Below are 23816 nucleotides of genomic sequence, written 5' to 3' on the forward strand. Positions count from 1 at the left end.
CCATTGATCCTGGATGTTGAATTTAGTAGGGTTACATATATGGTTTGTGTGTACAAAATTCCGAATGAATATCGAGGTGATTTTAGAGAATTTTGTCACTCGGTGCATTTTCATAGTTGCTGATGTCTTGTGTACTCGCTTCAGTAAATGGGTGCTGATTTTGCGATGTTCAATTAAGCGAGGTGCCCATTACTTTAGCGAGGTCTGCTTAAGCGATGTACCTTACACTTTAGAGAGTAGGGTCACTAATGTGAAGCGAACGCGAACCTCCGTGAATGCAAAACCCTAATAGCTTAAGCGAGATCTGGGGGTTTAGATGGGGATATAAGCCTTTTCCTCAATTTTTGGAGTTCTTGAGTACGAGATAGGTGATTTGAAAGAGGAATTTTGATTGGAAACTATTGGGTAAGCTCTTGTAACTTCAATCCTTCATTACCCATTGATTAATTTTGGTTTTAAACATGGAAATTGATGATTTTAATTGGTGAAATTTTTTTTTTTCAAGAACTTTAGGAAAATGCTTTGAAAAAGGATGGTGATCTAATTGAGCTTGTTTATCAAAATGGTCATCACCAATGAGTTCCTAATGTTTAGAGGAACTTTACCATGTGAAAATTCTCGGATTTAGACCCCCATTTTCAGAATCAGCTTTTGACCTCTTTTTCCAATTTTTGCGTTATTAGTGTCATTAGACTTGGTTTCTGATTGTGAAATATTATTTGAATATATTGTGTCGATTTAGAGTATATTCCATAGGGGAAGTATCACATTGATTAATCGATTGTGATTTGGCTAAGGCAAGTGGACTCTTAAAACTTCACGAATCTTTTAGACTCCCAAACATTCCTTGTTATGTGTATAGGGGAGTAATGGGCATGAGGTATGAACCAATTTAAATTGATCAGGGTGATAAATAAATGATGATATGTGTTACTGTAGAGATTTGAGTATTATGTGTCGCGATCTACATATCTACGCATATTTGATGAAATACTTTGATAGTCTGATTATGATTGCAGATTGTCTGACTTGACATATTCCTCATTACTTGTGTGAGTATACTGATTGCATTTGTTCTAAGAACACTGTGATGAGAGGCACCTGATTGTGAGCGTCACACCCCAAGAGGGTACCCTAGGCATTGCCAACACTCGAAGACCATTGTTGGACCCAAGCGAACCACTTATTCCGATCACACATTTAATCACTCAACGGAAGACTCAAAATGAATTTAAAAGACATTCAAGTGGGCTAAAAAATCAACATTTTGATAAAAATAATATATTTAAAACTAATCTCAAATCAACACCATATCATAAGGATAGTTTTGAAAATCAAAACATCTACTCGACACTATCATTTATCTTTCTATGAAGCTTCTATCACTATCAAGAAGGTTCCAATGAAAATCTCATCACTACCTTAAAGAAAATACTCAAAATAAAAGATAATAACTCAAGAGTGCCTCCGGATGCAAGGAGGACTCACTAAAAGTTGAGAGTAAAAATAAACTTCAATAGTGCGCCTGTTGAGGTTCTATAATACCTATATCTGTAACATAAAATGATGCAGGCCAAATGGCGTAACTACATGAAATATACGAGTATGTAATATAGCTAAAAGGAAACTTACTCAAAGATATTCAACTCAACTCAAGGGACTCAACTCTGAAAATAACTCAACTCAATAAAGATACGAGTTAAAAAATATGCAATGTCTTTTAATCGACTTAATCTTATTTTTTCAAATCGACTAAATCGTATGCAATCTAAATCAAATCAAATCATTCATTATGTATTATTGGTAGGGAGTTTTTCGAATCGACAACCATCACCATATGAGCAAGTGATGTACAAAGAAGTGGTGTCATTGCCACACCCGTCCAATACTTTGTCAGGGTAAGGGATAAATCACTATCATTAAATCTACAATCAATCAAAGTTCATTGTTTTGGGACTTAAGAGGTTTAGCCCTCCATCCTACGCTAGCTATGTAGTTTATGGGGCTCGAGTTATACATAGGCTTATCAAAATCGATACTCAATACTACTCCCAATATATATGATGCTCATATATATCAGGTAAAATAGTCAAATCGTGTTATTTGGTCTCATTGGACCCTTTTCAAAACTAAATTTCATCTCAAATAATCATGCTTTTTCATTAAAGAATATTTTTTCAAACTCAATCAGATCTCCTTAGAACTCTTTCTCAAACAATCATTTATACTCAAAATACTCTTGTTTAAATAATAATAATTTTAGAGACTTCTCATATTCAACTCATATGAAAACGCAAACTCATGTAAAATCAAATCTCATGCTCAAATCATCAAGTTCTTTCTGTAAAATATGCTTTCAAGATTATTAACATCTCGTCAAAACTTTTTCTTAATTTCAATCAATTATGCTCGACTCTCATACTCATTTAGACACAATAAAATATATGTATATATAATTTTAGTTCAAATCACTCTCTTCATCAATGCATAAAAGCCATCATCTTTACTCAAAAATATATATGTAAAAATTATGATTATCAAATCAACTAGGGTTTAGAGGAAAGTAACCATGAACAATAGTTCTAATCAAGTGATAGATAGAAAACAATAATTATCTCTGAACATGATTATACAAAACTCAATAGAAGAAGAATTAACTCATTCGAAATTCAAGAAACCAGGTTAGAGTTAACTCATTCTCAATAATCGATAGAATTATATGTAGGGCGTATGCACAAACTTAATCCAATTATATGTATAGACTTACATACCTGAAAGATTGATATTACAATCAAAACTTGAAAAACAATAGCTTTCTAGGAGGAAACCCTTGATCTTGGAACCTCGAGAAAAGAAACTCTTTTATGAAGTTCTTAGAGTGGAGGAACTTGGGAAGACTTTGTATGAAAGGTTTCTTTTTGTATCTTGAAGTTCTTAACTTGAAAGCCTTAGGGTTCTTGATGAATAAGAGGAATGGTAGGTTAGTTTTGAGAGAGCTTCTTTAGACTAGATTATTTGAATTGATGATTATTAGAGGAAAATAAGTTAGCGGAGTGATATATTCCTTTTAAACACCCAAAAATGACTTAGAATAGGGTTACAAAGCTTTAGAAAGGATTAAATTGACCCTAGAAGGTGCCCAGGAAGATGCTAAAAAAAGTATAGGAAACCTTCACGGAAGACTCTACGGGTCGTGAAAGTGTTTAAGACCCGTAAAGGGGTTTCGTACAAAAAATCTGCTTGACAAGGCTTCATTAAAATGAGCTTAACATTTTACTCCAAACATGGAATGAGGGAAATTAGTGGCGTTGGAAAGAGGACTAAAAGACCTTTAGTTTTATTGGTCACGGGCCACCTAATTCTTTATATTCTGAGACATATGGTCATTTAAAGTTGACCCTTATAAGATCTTATACGAAAACTTAATCGGTAAAGGATCTTTTAACTTAACTTAGTACTAGAGGTTCTTGATGACCCTAATTCACCTTTAATAAATTAAAATACTTAGGAATTGATCCTAAAACATATATACAACTAGATGTCATCGGGCTCGGGCATATACACATAAGAAGAATGGCTCGGGTCTTAACTTAAATTATTTTTGGGGTATAACAATAACTCCCCTTGGGGATCATTCGTCCTTGAATGATGACCAAACTAGGTAATTGCACAAGGCATGAGCGCAAATCAAGAACTCAGCTACTCAAACACTCAAACAATCAACCCATCATTACCCGACTCAAAAATAATCATCATATACTTAAAATATTACCATCAATATCATCATTGGAAGGCACGAATGCAACACAGGAACTCAATACTTAACCTCATGAATAACTCACTCAATTACTCAAACTCAAGAAGGTAGTATCTTATATATAGGAATAGGAATATCACCTTCAACATCGACACTGAAGCAAAAATGAGAGGAAGGTTATAATCTCCAATGCTTTCATCAAAATTTCTCATAACTTTAGAAAAGATTCTTATGAGCCTAGTATAATAGTATGAAAACTATGAATTAAGCGACACGACAAGTGGATTTCTAGCTTAAATACTCTTCTTTCCACATACAACTCTTTCTCGGCTGCAACTCATAACTTCTACAAGGATACGTATGACTACCTTCAACAAGGCCTAGGACTCCAAGTCTAACTGCATGCTCTTACTATGTTCAAGTCTAATTCTAAGTCACAGGGTACTACACATAATATTATTATGCTAATCTAGACCATAAGCTTCATGTTCTATACCTCTACAAGGAATTTCATACCAAGTCTATTACTCCTTACCATTACACGTAACCAACCTCAGGTCCAAATCCAGAAACACCTAATGCATTGTGCATTTATCTATATTTCGTCAATACCACATTCAAGCGTAGTTCTATAACTATCCCAATACACTTACTTGAAAACTTTACAAGAGGACATCACTAGCCTACTATAATCACTCATATAACGACAACCACTCATTCAAGCCTCTTATTCTAATCACTATATGGCTTCTTTGAAGTCAACATCACCTAAGAACTCTCCTTTCTAACTTAGTATCTCTACATCCACATTTGCATTAACTCATACCAAAGGGGGAACCAATTTAGTCTTACATCTATTGCACACAACAAGATTCTATCTTGCATTTCCTCCGCGTTTATAAACTCAAAAGGAATCAGCATACCACAACTCTCACCATAAGGAATACCCACTCTCTCTTATCTTCCACAACTCATATAATATCATCAACATCGCTCTCAAGATTAAAAATGAAGAATCACTAAAAACGTTTAGAGCAAAATGTCATAAGCACGACCATTAAAGAAAGTCTGATCTGGGACATCCATAACTAATACGATCTCTCTAGTCTTTCAGGGCCTAGCATGAGTTCACGGAAGTGTACCTATTGTTAAACTCAAGTAATGTCTCAGGTAACATAGGGCTAAAAACTCTTAGATTCATGAGACAATTCGGATTACTGAATGAAATTATCAATTCTCATCCTCGAACTCAACATGGATGTAGGACATGGTCATAGTGCTCAAACACACAGCAAGAATAGGGTATCACCTCGACTGAAGCATTAGGAATATGTGATATGGAAAATCATCGATGTCTCATCCTGATCAACTCAACTCATCACTTCTTAAAACTCAAGACCTACTTTGGTTCATTACGTCATCTTCTCCCGTTTAGGTTGAGAGTCACTAATCTGAGCCTGTGGACTGATTCTCTACAATTATCTATAAGCACACTGCTCCACATGTTTGAGTATCACTATTCACAAGTACACTTAAACTCTTCAGTTATACTCTACTCGAAGAAACAAAACTGCTACTGGGGACTCATTCTAAGATACTTCCCTTAACTTCCTTCTATCTTTTAGACATCTTTTTATACTTCTGCTCTTATTGGTGTACACATCCACTTTCTCTAACCCTTAATATCTAACCTTTTCTATTTAGCCTACTAACACTCATCTTCTAAGTTCACATATTTCTAACTTAGTTGAAGGAAATTTGAACTATAATAAGAGACTCATCATCATCTATATATGATCCCACCAACACAATTCTTATGGATACTATAATAAAAGAAAAACTCATATCCAGCCTTCTCTACATTAGCAGCTAAAGGATACTAACTAATCACCCATAGTAACTCATCAAATTAGAGTCTCATACAACTTTAAACTATCTCAGATACATATCTTAAGCCTCTTCTTACCAAATGACTTAGCGTTAGTTCACTATTTACATCTAAGGGTCACATAACCCACATTCTAACACACACATCTCACAAGTTAATATCTAAATCTCTCGCATATGCCACGTCAAGCCTACTAGATCAAATCTTAAAAATAGCACTATCATACTCATAATACTATCCCCTTTTTATTCGCACTGCTAATCTCAAATTTAAGCTTACGGTCTAGTACTAATATGCACATCACACACTGCTCGCATACTATACCAACTTACAACTACTATGTGAAATTAAGAAATACTCTCCTACTAAGACCTCTTGACAAGTAATTAACCCTTATCTCATGGTCTATCTAATTACACTTTATCACCTCATATCCTTTGATAATCTAAGTACCATTTACCCATTCATTATACCTCATTGCCTAGTTATATTCACATCTTTCTAAAGAACACATGGCTCTCTCTCTTCGTAATCATAATCCTAGTTTAGATCTATCATCTAATGACTACTCCTCCCTTCCATTCAATACTTATACTAGATTTTACTAACATAAAGATTCCCCAACATAAAACTCCTCTCTTGGTTCAAGTATACTCTAACTCATTCTAACTAACAACTCTTCCTCTACCTTCTATCATGAAAGCTAGACGATACTTACTATATATTTTATCAAACTCAAAGGGACTTGACCTCTAACCCCATTTCCTATATTATAGGTAAATAACTCTAGGTACATACCTCAATCAACCACTATTTTCGGTAATTGGTTTGTACTCCTCTAACTCTATCTTTCTAGATCTAGGATCATTCTATGAATCATAACTTACCATGCCTTAAATCATATTTCATCTGATGGGGACACTAATAATTTAGAGACATAACTTTCCTCCCGATGATAGCATGTAAAGAAAGGTTTTAAAGAAGGGACTATGGGAATACATCTTGCTCTGCCTCACCTACGATTCATATGAATAAGGGTGCATTCTTCCAAATCAATAGACTTATGCAAATTAATCAACTCCTCTCAAACCTGGTGCAGTCTCTTTACACTTTGAAAAAACATTATCGGAGGGAAACTCATCAATAGAGATCTGAGTTTTACTGTTCCAACCACCTTAAATATGATGGGTAGTTGAATAAAGCTGTGAAACACACAAATCTAAATAAGTTTATTAGAAAAAAACTCTATTGCATGATGTAGAATTTGAAAAAAAGGAAACTTTTTCTAAAATGTCATAGAAGTGGAGCCCTCACAACCATAAATAAGACCCCACTGATACGGCTTCATGGACACCCTAAGACACTTGAACTCTATGCACTGATGCCAAGTTTGTCACGCCCCAAGAGGGTATCCTAGGCGTGGTCAGCACTCGAAGACCATTATTGGTCCCCAAGCTAACCAATTAGTCCGATCACACAATCAACCACTCAGTGAAAGACAGAAAATGAATTTAAAAGATATTTAAGTGGACTAACAAAATCAAAATTTCGAGAAGAATAATGTATTTAAAATAAATCTCAAATCAACCCCATATCATAAGGATAGTTTTGAAAACCAAAACATCTACTCAACTTTATAATCTATCTGTCTATGAAGCCTCTGTCACTATCAAGAAGGTGCCAATGACAAGATCATGGCTACCCTAAAGAAAATATTCAAAATAAAAGATAATAACTCAAGAGTGCCTCTACATACAAGGAGGACTTATTAAAAACTGAGAGTAGAAATGATCTTCAACGGTGCTCCTGTTGAAGATCTCTAATACATGTATCCACATCATGAAATATTGCAGCCAAATGATATCAGTACATGAAATATACGAATATGTAATATAGCTGAAAGGAAACTTACTCAAAGATATTCAAATCAACTCAAGGGACTCAACTCTGAAAATAACTCAACTCAATAAAGATGCAAGTTGAAAAATATGCAATGTCTGTCAATCGACTCAATCATAGTTTTTCAAATCGACTCAATTGTATGCAATCTCAATCAAATCAAATCATTCATTTTATATTATTTTTAGGAAGTTTATCTAACCGACAATCATTACCATATGAGCGAGTGATGTTCAACGAAGCGGTGTCGCTGCTACACCCTACTAATACTTTGTCAGGGTAAGGGATGAATTACTATCATTGGATCCACATTCTATCAAAGTCCATCATTTTAGGACTTAGAGATTTAACCCTCCAGCCTACGCTAGTTATGTAGTTTATTGGGCTCGAGTTATACATACTCTTACCCAAATTGGTACTCAATACTACTCCCAAAATATATAATGCTCATATCTATCAAGTAAAATATTCATATCATCTCATCTAGTCTTTGGACCCTTTTCAAAACTCAATCTCATCTCAAATCATTATGCTTTTTTGTTAAAAAATATGCTTTCAAACTCAATAAGATCTCCTCAAAACTCTTTCTCAAACAATCATTTATACTCAAAATACTCATTTTTAAATAATAATAAATTTAGAGACTTCTCATATTCAACTCATAGGAAAACTCAAACTTATGTAAAATTAATGCTAATGCTCAAATCATCAAGTTCTTTCAGTAAAATATGCTTTCAAGATCATTGACATCTCGTCAAAACTCTTTCTCAATTTCAGTCAATCATGTTCGAATATCATACTCATTTAGTCTCAATAAAATATGTGTATATATAATTTTATTTGAAATCACTCTCTTTATCAATGCATAAAAGCCATCATCTTTTTTCATAAATATCTATGCAAGAATTATGATTATCAAATCAATTAGGGTTCAAGGGAAAGTAGTCATGAACAACAATTCCAATCAAGTGAGAGATAGAAAACAACAATAATCTTAATACATAATTATACGGAACTCAATAAAGAAGAATTAACTCATTCGGAATTCAATAAACTAGGTTATATTCAACTCATTCTCAACAATCGATAGAATTAGATGTTGGGCATGTGGAAGAACTCAATCTAATGCTATGAATAGACTTACATACCTGAAAGATTGATATTACAATCAAAACTCAAAAAACAATAGCTTCCTTGTAGGAAACCCTTGATCTTCGAAACTCGATGCTTGATCTTGAGAAAGTAAATTCTTTTATGAAGTTCTTAGAGTGGAAGAACTTGAGAAGAATTTGTATGAAAAATTACTTTTCGTATCTTGAAATTCTTAATTTAAAAGCCTTAGGGTTCTTGATGAAAAGAGGAACCCTATGTTAGTTTTGAGAGATCTTTTTGAGACTAGATTATTTAGATTGATGATTATGAGAGGAAAATAAGTTAGTGAAATGATATATTCCTTCAAAACACCCAAAACCGACTTAAAATAGGGTTAAAATGCTTTGGAAAGGACCAAATTGACCCTAGAATGTGTCTAGGAAGTTTCTGAAAAAATAATATTGGAAACCTTCACAAAAGACTCTACAGATCGCGAAAGTGTTTAAGACCCATAAAGGAATTTCGTACAAACACTCTGCTCGACAGGGCTTCACTAAAATGGCCATAACCTTTTACTTTGAATATGGAATGAGGAAAAATTAGTGGCGTTGGAAAAATAACTCAAAGAAATTTATTTTAATAGGTTATGAGCCATCTAATTCCATATATTCAAAGAGATATGGTCATTAAATTTGACCCTTATAAGATCTTATACTAAAACTTAATCGGTAAATGATCTTTCAACTCGACTTAGTACTAGAGATTCCAAATGACCATAATTCACGTCTAATAAACTTTAGATACTAAGGACTTGATCCTACAACATATATACAATTATTAGAAGTCGGGTTTGAGCCTATACTCATAAGAAGAATGGCTCAGGTCTTAGCTTAAAATTTTTTGGGATATAACAGTAAGGCTGAGGTTATTTTTATCGAGATATTTTGATGCCAAGGTCATTTCTAGTGAGATTATACTACCGAGGTCATTTAGAGTAAGAGATTATGTGGCCAAGGTCATTTTTGGAAAGAGGTTGTGATGCCGCGGTCATTTCCAGCAAGATAAGGATGTTGAGGTCTTTGTCGATTATTGCATACATGCATAATCATTGAGTGTGCATATACATTTCTTCCATATCTGTGTGTGACAGACTTGATACTTGTATTTGACTTGTGATTACTTGTACAATTTGACTTGTGATATTGAGCTTAGATTTGGACATTATTTGAACTATTTATTATGAATCGTGGGTTTGGGCTGATTTTTTGTTCAGGTTGTAGTTATGGAGGTTCGATTGGGTTGGAAAAGAGTTCGTGTATGCTATTATATTTACCTAGTTTTGTTAATTATCTTGCTGGGTACCGTGTTGTTTGGTACTCACCCTTTGCTTCGACACTTGTGTAGGTTCTGAGCCTAGAGTGTGGTCTTTCCTTCTACTGATTATCCAAGGCTTTGAAGGGATTGTGAGAGGTAGCTATTGATATCTAGTGGACTCTCATATTTCCTATACTTTTATTCTTTACTCTATTTGAGAGTTGAAGATATATTAAGACTTGTATTTCATTTTGGTCTTGTCTCTTTAGTGGCTTGTACATGTGACAACCAATCTTGGAGATAATTTTAGTTGAAAGACTTCCATTTTTGTTTAATACTTGTCAATATAATCTATTTTCACTTTATATTCCTAAAATATTAGATTTTAGGCTGACTTGTATAGTGGGAAATGACAAGTGTCATCACAACCGGATTCTGGTTGTGATAATATAAACTGCTTTACCATTAGGAGAAGCCTGCGCACTTCACTTGAACTATTGCACTATCTTTCTTTTATCTTTCATAAACATTATACTCTCTGTGTATGCAATTGTAAAGAAAAGAGGAAGAGAAGATAGCATAAGTTATATAGGTAGAGGTTGTGTCTAGAAACAAAAGATTGTAAAAAGTCAAGAATCAAAACCATTATAACCTCAAATATTCAAGAGCTCTTGAAGGAAACCTTTTAAACCCAAGGAGACTGAACTAGGAACCACATTAGTGATCCGATCCAATATAAAATCATTTTCTTCATTTACCTTCAGTTTTTTATATTTGTTATTCTCTGACTTTCTAATCTATAGGAGAATCGACTTTCTCATACGGACATTCGACGAATTATTTTTAATTCAACGGCCCTTAATTTTCAATTGGTGTCAGAGCAGGTCTCACCTTTCAAGTATTTAATCACACATGAGAAAACATTCATGGATAACTATCAAATCTTGAGCACTATTCTGTAAGACGGACACTCATCAAACTAATCTCCATATTTCAATAGTCAACATTATTTCCATTGGAAAATAGATTCAGAATTTTTTTCCAGTCAATGATTTTCAAGCATGGGTTGTGATCAAGAAAGGACCAAAATCAATTACTAGAATCACTAGAAAGGAAGATACTAATAAAATATATCTCAAAACTTTTGATGTTACGAAGGAACAACAAGAGGTAATTCAAACTAATGCTAGAGATATAAATTTGTTATATTGTCTAGTGAGCATAGCTGAATACGATAAAATTTCCACGTGTGAAACTGCCATAGAAATGTGGTATAATCTTGAAATTACATATGGAGAAACAAGCAATGTAAAAGAAGTCCGAATCAACTCTCTAGGAAATGACTATGAACTGTTCAAAAGGCAGACAATGAGAACGTAGAATTTGTTCTCAAGATTCAGAAAAATAGTTTGCAAACTCAAATCTCTAGGAATGGTATATTCAAATGGACTGCAAGTTTGCAAAACTCATCAAAACTGTTCCTAAAGCTTGGAAAACAAAAACAACTATCCTTATTGATAGAGATCAGCAACGCCTGACGTATAATGAAGTATGAGGTAATCTTATGGCTTATCAATATAATCACATCAACAGGTACCATAAGGATGAAAAGAATAAAATAGTAGCTTTTACTGCTGGAACTCCTGAAAGCGAGAAAGACGTTATTGAATCTCAAATTAATGGAATGGCCCTCATCTATCGCGGTGTTAGAAAAATATTGTGAAAAAAAAACAAAGACCTTAACTAGATCTCAGGAATAATGGCTACACCAGTAATCATGAAAGATGCTATCACTGTGGAAAGCCCAATCATATTAAACAAAACTATCCTGATTTTAAAAAGAGAAACTTTTGAAAGATCAAAAACTCAAAAAGCCTTGACGCATGGAGTGATGAAGAAGTATGAGAGAGGATCAAACTGAAGCTGCAAATATATGTTACATGGACATAGGGGAATCTCTGAGGAGCATACTAGGAAAACCTACAAGAAAGGAATGTGGGTAATTGACAACGGATAGTCAAGCATATGACTAGAATGAAAGAAAATTTTAAAGCTATTAAAGATATTGATGTAGGATATATACGATTTGGAGATAATTCTAAAGGAGAAATAGTAGGAGTTGGATCCATTAAAATTAGTCCATCACGTGATCTAGTCGAAATGTATTTAATTAACGACCTCAAATACAATTTACTTTGTATTAGTCAACTATGTGATGCTGGATTTGAAGTACTCTTCAATGATGTAAAATGCACTATTCAAAATTCGGCCAAAAGCATCACTACCATAAGAGATTGTGTAGACAATATTTATGTTCTAAACAATGATAATCTTCCTACATTTACTTGTATTTCTGCTATTTCTTGTGATCCCTTATTGTGGCATTGAAAGAAGTCAGAATATACAATTCCTAATTATCTCGCAGTCCGTTTAATTAATTGTTATCACAATATTGTATTTCTCTCTATTTCGTTCATCCTTCTTTTTTATTTTATTCCCAATTTTAATTTTTTATTTTTAATTTAATCATGGATAGTGGCGTGTGTTTCATATTGGTCCAATACAAAGATCGATGGAATTTTGCGGGTTTGTTTTTTTATGTCATCTTTACTTCATTTTAAATTATTTTTTTAAATATAGATTTAGATTTTATTGTTGTAATGAGTCTACTAAAATTTTGTTGTTATTGAAATTTATTTCTTCGAAAACTGAAATGGATATTCAGTAATGGATTCTGAATTTTATTGTTTTGTGTATTTAGTTTTGTCACGATCCAAATTCATAAATCATGATAGAACCTACGTTCCCAACCGATGGTAAGTCAACCCAATCATTCTTATCAATTCAATAAAATAAATAAAGTAAGGAGACTAGCGACAAGTGGAATATCCAACACACTAAGTCTGTCATAAGTATGAAATGAGGAAAGCTAAAATACCACGCAAGATTTGGTGTTATAAATACAAGAGCTTCTAAAATAGGACTCAAATATGAAGCTAAAATGACTAGTTTAGACGTAATAAATATCTTGTTTGAATACTAAAATAATAGAATAAATGAAAGAATGAGGGAGGTGTGGTCAACAGAATAACAAAGCAGCTCACCACAACTCCAAGATAACTCAAGCTCCGACTCACAAAGCTCAACGAGATGCACTCATATTCGAAATCAAATCTGCACCACAAAAGAGTGCAACAAGTGTAGTATGAGTACGAAACCATGTGTACCCAGTATGTCTCATTGACCGACAATGAAGAAGTAGTGAAAGGAGTATTAAAAAAAACATTCTCAAATTTTGTAATTTTACTTTATAATTATCAGTCAAGTCTAATCAAAAAAGGGATAATCAATATCACAAAATATTCAACATTCAATTTAACACATAATCATGTAAAATGAAGAAGAGAATGAGATATATGCAACACCATGAGATGATATGCCTCAAATAACAAGTAACCTCACAACCATATATATACAATACTTCTTGGAAATTCTTCGAGAGTTTGTGACCCATGGGGGACTCGCGCAGTTCATATACCAACACGGACAATCTCCACATGTTTGTGCGGATGATCTCAACACACTATCATAAAATCCACCATTCCCAGCACAGACGATCTTCACGTGCCCAACTTATAATCATAACCAATTTCAACACGGACGATCTCCACGTGTTAGACCTTTACTCATATTCAATCTCATGTCAATGCATGTGCATAATATAATATCAACAATATAGGGGATGATGATGCATCTCAGTGAATTAAATATTAGTATGACATATAATCACTCCAAATTTCACAAATATACGGTTAAAATAAGAAGCACAACACAAACAAAATTAAATCAACAATACATCAGCTAATGGCCATATGCTTTGGCATTCTCGGATTACAATCCTTCATTCTATAGTAATAAAGTTTCCCTTTGTATCATCGGTACCCGCACCAATGCCCATCACACCATTGGTACGAGACCCTCATCTTTCGCCCTTACCCATTATCTATTTTAATTTTTAATCTTTAATTAGAAAACATCCTTCAACAAAGTTTGAAAGTCTTACATACCTCGAATGCCAAACATATGTCACGAATCCTCAAGATTTTGCTTTCCCTTTCGCGCAAAACTTCACAACATTCCCATTCTATCAAATATATATTATTCATAAGTAAACGAATCCGTAGAAACCCATATTACTATATGTCTAGCCTAGACCTAAAAACTCACCCCAAATCTATAATCAAATACCTAAATCTCAAGCCTAGGCTTAAATCTCAATTTCTTCAAATATCATAAATCTAATGATATTAATATAATACAATACCCCAAATATATTAATATATAGCAATATGTCAAACCAATTTAACTATGAACACTCATGAATTTCCACGAAGCTAAAGAGTAAATTATAAGCGAATTTTATATGTTTTGCCTCTACTATTAAAGAAATATTAAAGAAAAGCATAAAGTCTATCCCCTCATCGTTGCACATATTGGAATTTCAAATCTAAATACGCAACAAAAAGAAAACTTTTGTCTCCTACCTAATAGATACTAATCCTTACATTATCATGATTATATCACCTTCCCACTAACTATTTTAACAAATTGACATGACAATTTCCAATAACATTACAGGAACATTCTATTCCTAGAAATATTTAATATGCATCAGGTTTAAAGTTACCTGAAGCACTCTCGGATGCCCGCCGAAGATAGTTCCTTACTCTCTTATTTCTTTTATTTTCTCTTCAAAAATACAAATTATAAAATAACTACTCCCATTTCATCTAACCTTATAACATTGATTTTAAAGGAGTAGTAGATATGACCCACTTCAAATAAAAAATAAGTTTTTGTTTTCCATTAATAATTAGTTATAAAAAATAAATCACCACATAAATTAATTATTAAAAGAATACCCTTCAACTAAATAACCATAGTTAAACATATTGTTCAAAATTTTTATTTAAAATTTTACGGGAAGAGTCAAAATAGTTCTATGCTCAAAACGACCTAACGGGTCATTACATCATCTACCACTTAAAAAACGTTCTTCCTTAAACGATTAAGGATTAGGAAGTACCTCAATGCTCAAAAAGCTAAGGATATCTAATCCTCATGTCTGACTCGGTCACCCATGTAGCCTCCTCTATCGGAGGATGCTTCCATTGAACCTTCACTGAAGCAGTCTCTTTTGATCTCAACTTTCGAATTTATCTATCCAAGATTGTTACTTGCTACTCCTCAAAGGTCCAATTTTGATCAAGTAACACTGAGTCCCATTGAATCACATGAGCACCATCCCGGTTATACTTCTTTAGCATCGAAATGTGAAATACAGGGTGAACACCAGAACACCCAGGTGGCAAAGCTAACTGATGCGCAACCTAACCAACATGCTCACCAATCTCGAAAGGACTAATATATCTCGGGCTAAGCTTGCCCTTCTTCCCAAATATCATCACTCCCTTCATGGGTGAAACCTTTAATATAACTCGTTCTCCAACCATGAACTCTAGATCACAAACCTTTTGATCTACATAACTCTTTTGACTACTCTGAGCCATAAGGGGCCTATCCTGAATCAACTTGACCTTATCCAAGGACTCCCTCGACTGATCTATATCCCACGGTCTAACCTCAAATGCATCAAATAAACCAATTAGAGATCGATATATCCTACCATACAATGCCTCAAATGGTGCTATCTCATGCTCGAATGATAACTATTGTTATATTCAAACTCCACTAAGGGAAAAAACTGATCCCACTGACCACCAAAGTCGATCACACATGCATGCATCATGTCCTCAAGGACCTGAATAGTCCGTTAAGACCGACCATTAGCCTGAGAATGAAAGGTTGTACTAAGATCCACCCGAGTACCCAACTCCTTATGCATAAACTGCAAAACATAGGATAGGATGTAAATTATGGGCCATGATCTGAAATGATAGAAATAGGCACCTCATGCGAATGAAATATCTCCCGAATGTAGATCTTGGCTAACTTCTCTAAATTATAGGTAGTATGAACTGGTATGAAGTGCACAGACTTGTTCAACCGATCCACAATGACCCATATTGCATCAAACTTACCCATGGTACGCGACAACCCTACCATAATGTCCATAGAAATAGTCTCCCATTTCAACTTAGGTATAGGCATCCTTTGAGACACACCACCAGGATTTTAGTGCTCATACTTCACTTGTTGGAAATTTATACATCAAGACACAAAATCTTCTATGTCCCTTATCATACGACACCATAAATAATATTGTTTCAAGTCATGATACATCTTAGTATTTCCCAGATGAATAGAGCACCTCGAACTATGAGCCTCTTCCATGATCAGTTTAGTCAAATCACCAACCCGAAGAACACAAATACGACTTTTTATCCTCAAAACTCCTTCACCATCAGGAATTGCCTCATTGGCTTCTCCTTGTAATACATTGTCTCGAATCTTACACAAATCACCATCATCAAACTATTGAGCCCGAATCTACTCCAACAAGGATGACCTTGACTCCATGTAAGCCAAAACTCTACTAGGTTCTAAAATATCAAGCCTCACAAAGCTATTGGCTAAGGACTGGACGTTCATAGCCAAAGGACACTCTCCAGTATGTAGCAAGGCTAGACTACCCATACTTACCTTTTTTTGAGTCAAGGCATCTGCTACAACATTAACCTTGTCTGGATGATAAATGATAGTTATGTCATAGTCCTTGAGTAACTCTAACCGTCTCTGCTATCTCAAATTGATATCCATCTAATTGAATATATACTGGAGGCTATGATGATCTGTGAACACCTCAAAATGCTCACCATAAATGATGCCTCAAAATCTTTAATGCAAATGCTACAACCGCCAACTCTAAGTCATGAGTAGGGATCTTCCCTAACGGTACTGTTGCTACTAACCCCATGCAGGAAAAAGAGCTTGATGTTACCAAGGCTGATTATAACATGGTAAGTTTGCCAAAAGTGTTACCTCATGTATTAATTCAGCAGCACCAACAACAAAACATCCAAAAGACCATTCCAATCCAAAGTAACTTTCTTAAGATATCTAGTAACTTTGACAAGCCTAGTCCAAACTATCTAGGTAACAACTTAGTTCCTAATCAATCTCAAATAGGTGCCCTTACCAACCAACCACCCCAGAAAAATCAATTTCCCAACAAGAGGGATCAGGTCCCTCAACCAACACCCTTCATAGTAGTTCAAATATTTGCCTCTAAGCTTAGAATCAACCAAGCTAGGACTGAGGTCCTTTTTGTACTATCAACCCCAACTTATACCACTAGACAAGGCCTACCATCTGTCATTTTGAAAAAGAAGATTTCATGGTTAAGTTAGCTTTTAGATATAAGTATACCTTAGTGGGAAAATTTAGCACTACCATGACAAAAATTGAGTTGCTAAGGAAAAGTTTCATTATACAAACCCAACTATCAGGAGGAGTCAAGATAGCTCACTTCAATGCTAGACATGTCTACATTGATCTTGATAATGAGCTGGACTACATTATTGTATGGACCAAACAAAGGATGAATATAGAAGGCCAGTTGATGAGGATACAAACTTGGACACCTACCTTCAAGACTGAGGAAGAGACCCCAGTAGTGCAAATTTGGGTTGCATTACCTGAATTGCCATGGCACTACTATAATAAAGAGGTTGTGACTGCTTTGTTATCTTCCATAGGTAAAGTATTATACTTGGATATTGCCTCTATCCAAAAGACAAGAGGGAGTATAGCTAAGGTAAGAATACAAGTAGATCTCACAAAGGAAAGACCAGCACATGTGTGGATAGGTCATGATAAATAGGATACCACTATAGGGAGATGGAAAGCCATCCACTATGAGAATGTCCCTGAGTACTGTATGTACTGCAAGCATCAGGGCCATATGATACATGCTTGTACTGTCTAGAAGAGAGATAAAGAGCAAAAAAGAAGAAAAGAACTACAAGTTGATAGGAAAAACAAATCTAAGGATGATATGGAGACCAAGGAGCAACAACAACCACAGACTTCTACTATGCAATTGAAGAATAATATCCATACATCTAGTAATCAAACACAATCACAACATGTAAGTAGTAACAGGAATGAAGAAGGATGGCAAATTCAAAAGAAGAAACAAAACAAGGAGTCAGACAATCCTCAGTAAGCCAAAGGACCTAAACCTGCTACACCAAGAGACAAAGTCAGAAATGAACAATTATTGCTCAACCAAATACTATCAGGTAAGTCTACTAACTCCAATATTATTTCTAATAATTATGTTGATCTTGCTACACAAGATCAACCCACTAACCAAGTTGCAGGAGAAAAAAATAGCAAAATAAATGCTCCTATTAGGAAGCAACCAACAACACAGGACAACACCATATCACAAGGGCCAGGTATTGACTTAAGGTTCCCCAAGTCCCATTCCCCTCATAACCAATGCACAGGTGTAATGCCAACTGCTGGATGTGAAATTAGTAAAGAGTCAAGACCCCCAGGTATTGACTGAATGCTCCTAATCCCCAGACAATCCTCTTATTATAATGCTGTTGTTGCTGATGTAGAAGTTGATGGAGGATTGGAAGGAAGTGAAATGGAGAAACTTACTAATATACAGGAAGGGGTAACCAAATAGGGTGGGAATTTGTCTCATGTTATGCATGAAAACCCAAGCACTGACCCTTGCTGTGACTTTAGAGCTCCTTCTACCCCAACTCCTCTCCCTCAACACAATATGGATCTACCCACAATTGCATAGACTAATGACAGGATAGATGAAAAAATTGACACTACCAGTCATGCCATTCACTTGCCAACAGTTATAGGTTCTATGGCAACAGATTTAGGGGCTACAGCAAGTACAAGTGCCACAAGGTCTAATGAAAAAAAGAATAAACTGAGCAAAAGAAGAAGGGATGCTATTAAAAAAATTAAAGAAAAGAAACTTGCCGACAAGGGACAAATTTCTCTGGTACTGGACAAGGTGCCAGAACAACATTCTAATCTTGGGGGCCATCAGTTTGTGCTGGAGGATGACCAAGTGGGGTTGGACAACCACACAACTCCTCAGCATCCAGCCAATAGAACTGTAGAGCAACTCATACAGTCCACCCCCAAATATACCCTTCATACTAACATAGAGGTCCCTCCTGATCTAGGTGAATATGTTGTTATTGAGTCTGAAGATGAAAGTGATAATGATGAACACCCTTTTAATGATCCAGATGAAGATGATATTGCCAGGGAACAGCTTATCAGAACACTTAGTCCAACCTACATAAATGATCATGATGATGAGATTCAATAAATAGCTAACTCCCAAGGTTTGTCCCCTAGAGGAGGCCATAAAACCAGATTCAACACTAAAACTACCAGTCCTACTACCTCTGCTCCTACAAGTAGACCACACACTAGGATTTTAACTTCCAAAATATCTCAATGATTAGCACATTAAGATGGAATGTGAGGGGTATAAATACCCAAGGAGTCATGGAAAGACTTAAGTCTCTTAAGAGTATCCATCAGATTACCCTTATTGCCATTTTGGAGCCCTTCTCTGATAGTTCCCAACTTCAGCATTTCAAAAATTAACTCAACATGGATATGCTACCAGCAATCCAAATGGTAAGATTTGGATTTTTTGGACTAAAGATGTGGACTACAAGATTTTGGAAAATGAGGAGCAGTTGATCACTTGTGAAGTTAACCATGTAATGAATCCTAATCAATTCATAGTTACCTTTGTATATGCAAAATGCAAGGATCATCTCAGAAGACTACTCTGGGATAGCTTGTTACAACAATCTACCACCTCCCACCTATGGTGCATTTTAGGTGATTTCAATGTTATTATAGATCCCCAACAGAAGCTGGGGGTGTCACTTACAATATGAAAAAGAGCCATGAGTTCATCAACATCATTGAAACCTGCGGATTACAAGATCTTAGGTTTTGTGGTCAGAGATACACTTGGTCTAATCACAGGGGTATATTTTTCAGAATTTGGAAGAGACTTGATAGAGGAATGGTCAATGATAAATGGCTAGAGATGATGCCTCAAACTTCCATTACTCATTTACCCTCGGTGGGTTTAAGTCATTGCCCTTTACTGCTAGAGATGACTGATCACAACCAACACCACACCAAATATTTCAAATTCCTTAACTGTTGGACAAAACAGTCATCCTTTTTGGATACTGTTAGTAATTGCTGGAACAGGACCATGGAGGGTAATCTAATGTGGTGTTTTCATCAAAAAATGAAGAGGTTGGCAGCCATTCTTAGTACCTGGTCCAGACTGCAATTTAGGGATATCTATGCCAAAGTTAAAGAATATGAAGACAAGGCTAGACAGGCTGAAAAGGAGCTGATCACTGTAAATTCTGAAGAGAATAGAACCAAGCTACATGCCCTCAATACTGAGTATATTAAATATCTGAAAATGGAGGAGTCCATATTAAAGCAAAAAACTCAGTTGCATTGGTTCAAAGAGGGTGATATGAATTCTAAGTACTTTCATGCTTTGATAAGAGGAAGAAGAAGGAAACTATATATCCATAAGATCCAGAATGAGGATGATAATTGGGTACAAGGTGAAGAAAATATAGCCAAAGCTTCCTGTGAACATTTCCAAAGCATTTTCACCGGTGAGGAAACACAAATTCAAGAGCATATTCTCTAATGTATCCCCAGGATGGTCACTGATGAAAACAAGAAAAACCTGAAAGCTATCCCTACACTAGAGGAGCTGAAAATTATGGTTTTTTCAATGAATCTCAACTCAGCTGCTGGACCTGATGGAATGAATAGCAAGTTCTTCCAAGCATGTTGGGACATCATAAAAGAGGACCTCCTTAAAGTGATCTTATCTTTCTTTTGTGGCCAAGTTATGCCCAAATATTTCACCCACTCTTGTTTGGTACTACTCCCAAAAGTAAACCATCCTAATAAACTATCAGAGTATAGAATGATTAGCCTTAGCAACTTCACCAACAAAATCATTTCTAAACTCATTTCCCTTAGACTGGCACCTATTCTACCCAACCTCATTTCCCTTAACCAATCTGGCTTTGTCAAAGGCAGAAGCATTTCTGAAAATATCATGCTATCCTAAGAGATCATACACTAGATCAAGAAGCCTAATGTGGGAGGCAATATTGTTATCAAACTGGACATGGCCAAAGCCTATAATGGGGTATCATGGTCATATATTTGCCTAGTTCTGAGGAAAATGGGTTTTGAAGAAGGTTTTATTGACATGGTATGGAGAATTATGGCTGATAATTGGTATTCCATCATTGTTAATGGTTCAAGGCATGGCTTCTTTCACTCCACATGAGGCATTAAGCAAGGGGATCCACTGTCACCAACTTTATTTATCATAGGTGCTGAAGTTATCTCAAGGCTGATGAATAATCTTCATCAACACCCTCAATACCATCACTTCCTTATGGCAAAGAAGGGCCCTTAGATTAATCATCTCAGTTTTGCAAATGACATTATCATATTTTTATCAGGGAGATCTCATACATTGCAGCTCATTATGGAGATACTCCATATTTATGAGAGTGTCTCTGGCCAACTGATTAATAGAGACAAGATTAGTTTCATGGTACCCTCAAATGCTTTTAGGTCTACAGTGAAGAGGATCAAGAGGGTTACTGTTTTTAAGCAAAAAAGCAGCCCCATTACTTATTTGGGATGCCCCTTTACATAGGCAGGCAAAAGATCATATACTATTCTTACCTTATTGCTAAGGTTGTAGCTAGAATAACAGGTTGGCAAGCAAAGATCCTCATCTATGGAGGTAGAGTTACATTGATTAAGCATGTCATTCAAGTTTTCCCTATCCATTTGCTCTTAGATAGTTCCCCTCCTACAACTACCATCAAGCAAATATAGAAAATCACTGCTAATTTCTTTTAGGGATGGACGAATGACAAGAGAAAATACCATTAGTCTTCCTGGAAGAACCTTAGTTATCCCTATAATGAAGGAGGTATTGGTGTGAGACAAATCTCTGATGTGGCCAAGTCTTTCTAATACAAACAATGGTGGATCTTTAAAACCAAAAACACTTTATGGAGTGAGTTTCTCAAAGCCAAGTACTGTCAAAGGTCCAACCCCATCACCAATAAATGGCATACTGGACAATCTCAGATTTGGAAGCACCTGATGAAAAACAAGCACACCCTTGAACCTCATATCCAATGGCAACTTTAGTCTGGTTCATGCCTCTTTGGTAGGATAATTGGTTGGGTGTTGGTCCCGTAGCAAACTTCAAGTCTATCAGTAGTAGGCTGAACAACACTAAGGTGTCTTCTTTCCTTATTAATGACTAATGGAATACAGAGTTAATCACTCATGAAGCCCCTCCTGATCTTGTTCCTATCATCCTGGGTAAACACATCAATTACCACCCTTAGCAGCCTGATCAACCCTTTTGGAAACTAAATAGCAGTGGAGAATTTACTTGCTCCTCTGCATGGGAACTTATTAGAGACAACAAGAACAAGAAAAATATCAAATCTCAAATTTGGCACAAATATATACCCTTCATATGCTCTTTTCCGCTGTGGAGAGCAATTAAATGGAAGCTACCAACCAATGAAAAGCTTAGCAGCTTTGGACAAACCCCTAACCAATGTTATTGCTGCTACAGACCTGGCCAGGATACCATTGACCATGTTTTTGTATCTGGACACTTTGTAAGGAAGACATGGAGCCTGTTTGTAGATTTCATGGGGATTAGCAAGGAATACACACCTCTTAGACTCTTGATGATGAGATGGTGGTCGACCAAATACAAGAATGATGTGCATAAGCTTATCATCCAATGCATCCCCATATTCATATGTTGGAACCTTTGGAAAAATAGATGTGTTGTCAAATATGGAGGCAAACAATCTAACTTCGCTAGAGTGATATACCTAGTCTCAAAAGACACCTCCAACTTACTGAGAATTACTTACCCTTTCATCAGCTGGCCTACTAGATGGAAGGAACTGGTCCTTCTTGTGGACAAATGCACTCATGAGCTCAAGGTTAACATTGTCTACTGGAAGAAACCTTCAGCTCACATAGTGAAGCTGAAAACTGATGGTAGTGCACTCCATAATCTTGGAAGAAAAAGAGGGGGGTGGACTGTTAAGGAACTCTCAAGGTGATCTTCTCTTTGCTTTTTCAGTCCCCTTTGAAGAAGGCACAAACAACCACTCTGAGGTGCTAGCAGCCATTTTTGGCTTATCTTGGTGCCTTCATTTGGGATATACAGATGTCATCCTAGAATCTGACTCAGAGCTACTCATTAGATGGATAAAACATCTTTCTAAACCTCCATGGTCTGTCAAGGAGCAATTACAGAAGCTGCAGGAAATCAGCCACCAATTCCAAGCTTTCCAATGCAACCACATCTATAGAGAGGCCAATTTTACAGCTGATGCTTTGTCTAAACATAGCCACAAGTGCTCTGCCCCATAAATTTACTTCACTAAGAAAGAACTCCCTAAAGAAGAAAGAGCTAACTTTCTACTAGACAAGCTAGAAATGGCCAACTTCAGGAGAAGAGGACTCAAGAGGATTAAGAAACCACCTTGACCTCACCATCCTTATTGTTCTAACTTAATCTTCAAAATGGATATCTCTATGTTGAGTTATAACTACTTTGAAGGCTCTATAGTGAGGATCATTATAAAGGGGAGAATCTCTCCTATTTATTTTCCTCCTAGAATAACCACACTACCACTAGAGATAAGGCATAGAGTAGTGTTTACCTCTTTCTTTTCTTGTTCCTGGCTGTGCAGGTATATGCAAAAAGTGGATGGAGACCCAATCTTGTTG

At 35.6% G+C, this 23816-nt stretch overlaps 1 protein-coding gene across 1 annotated transcript; it reads left to right on the forward strand.

Moving 5' to 3' along the window:
- The first annotated feature begins 19866 nt into the window (after positions 1-19866).
- On the forward strand, positions 19867-20658 carry LOC129893811 (uncharacterized). The gene has a single exon (XM_055969218.1). It carries the CDS (start codon positions 19867-19869, stop codon positions 20656-20658), a length of 792 nt encoding a protein of 263 aa, XP_055825193.1.
- Positions 20659-23816: the final 3158 nt, after the last annotated feature.

Source organism: Solanum dulcamara, chromosome 1 (genome assembly GCF_947179165.1).
Source record: "Solanum dulcamara chromosome 1, daSolDulc1.2, whole genome shotgun sequence".
Classification (NCBI taxonomy): Eukaryota; Viridiplantae; Streptophyta; class Magnoliopsida; order Solanales; family Solanaceae; genus Solanum; species Solanum dulcamara.

Excerpts from the sequence above, each read along its gene's own strand:
- LOC129893811 (XM_055969218.1), top strand. The coding sequence starts at position 19,867 with ATGAAAAAGAGCCATGAGTTCATCAACATCATTGAAACCTGCGGATTA.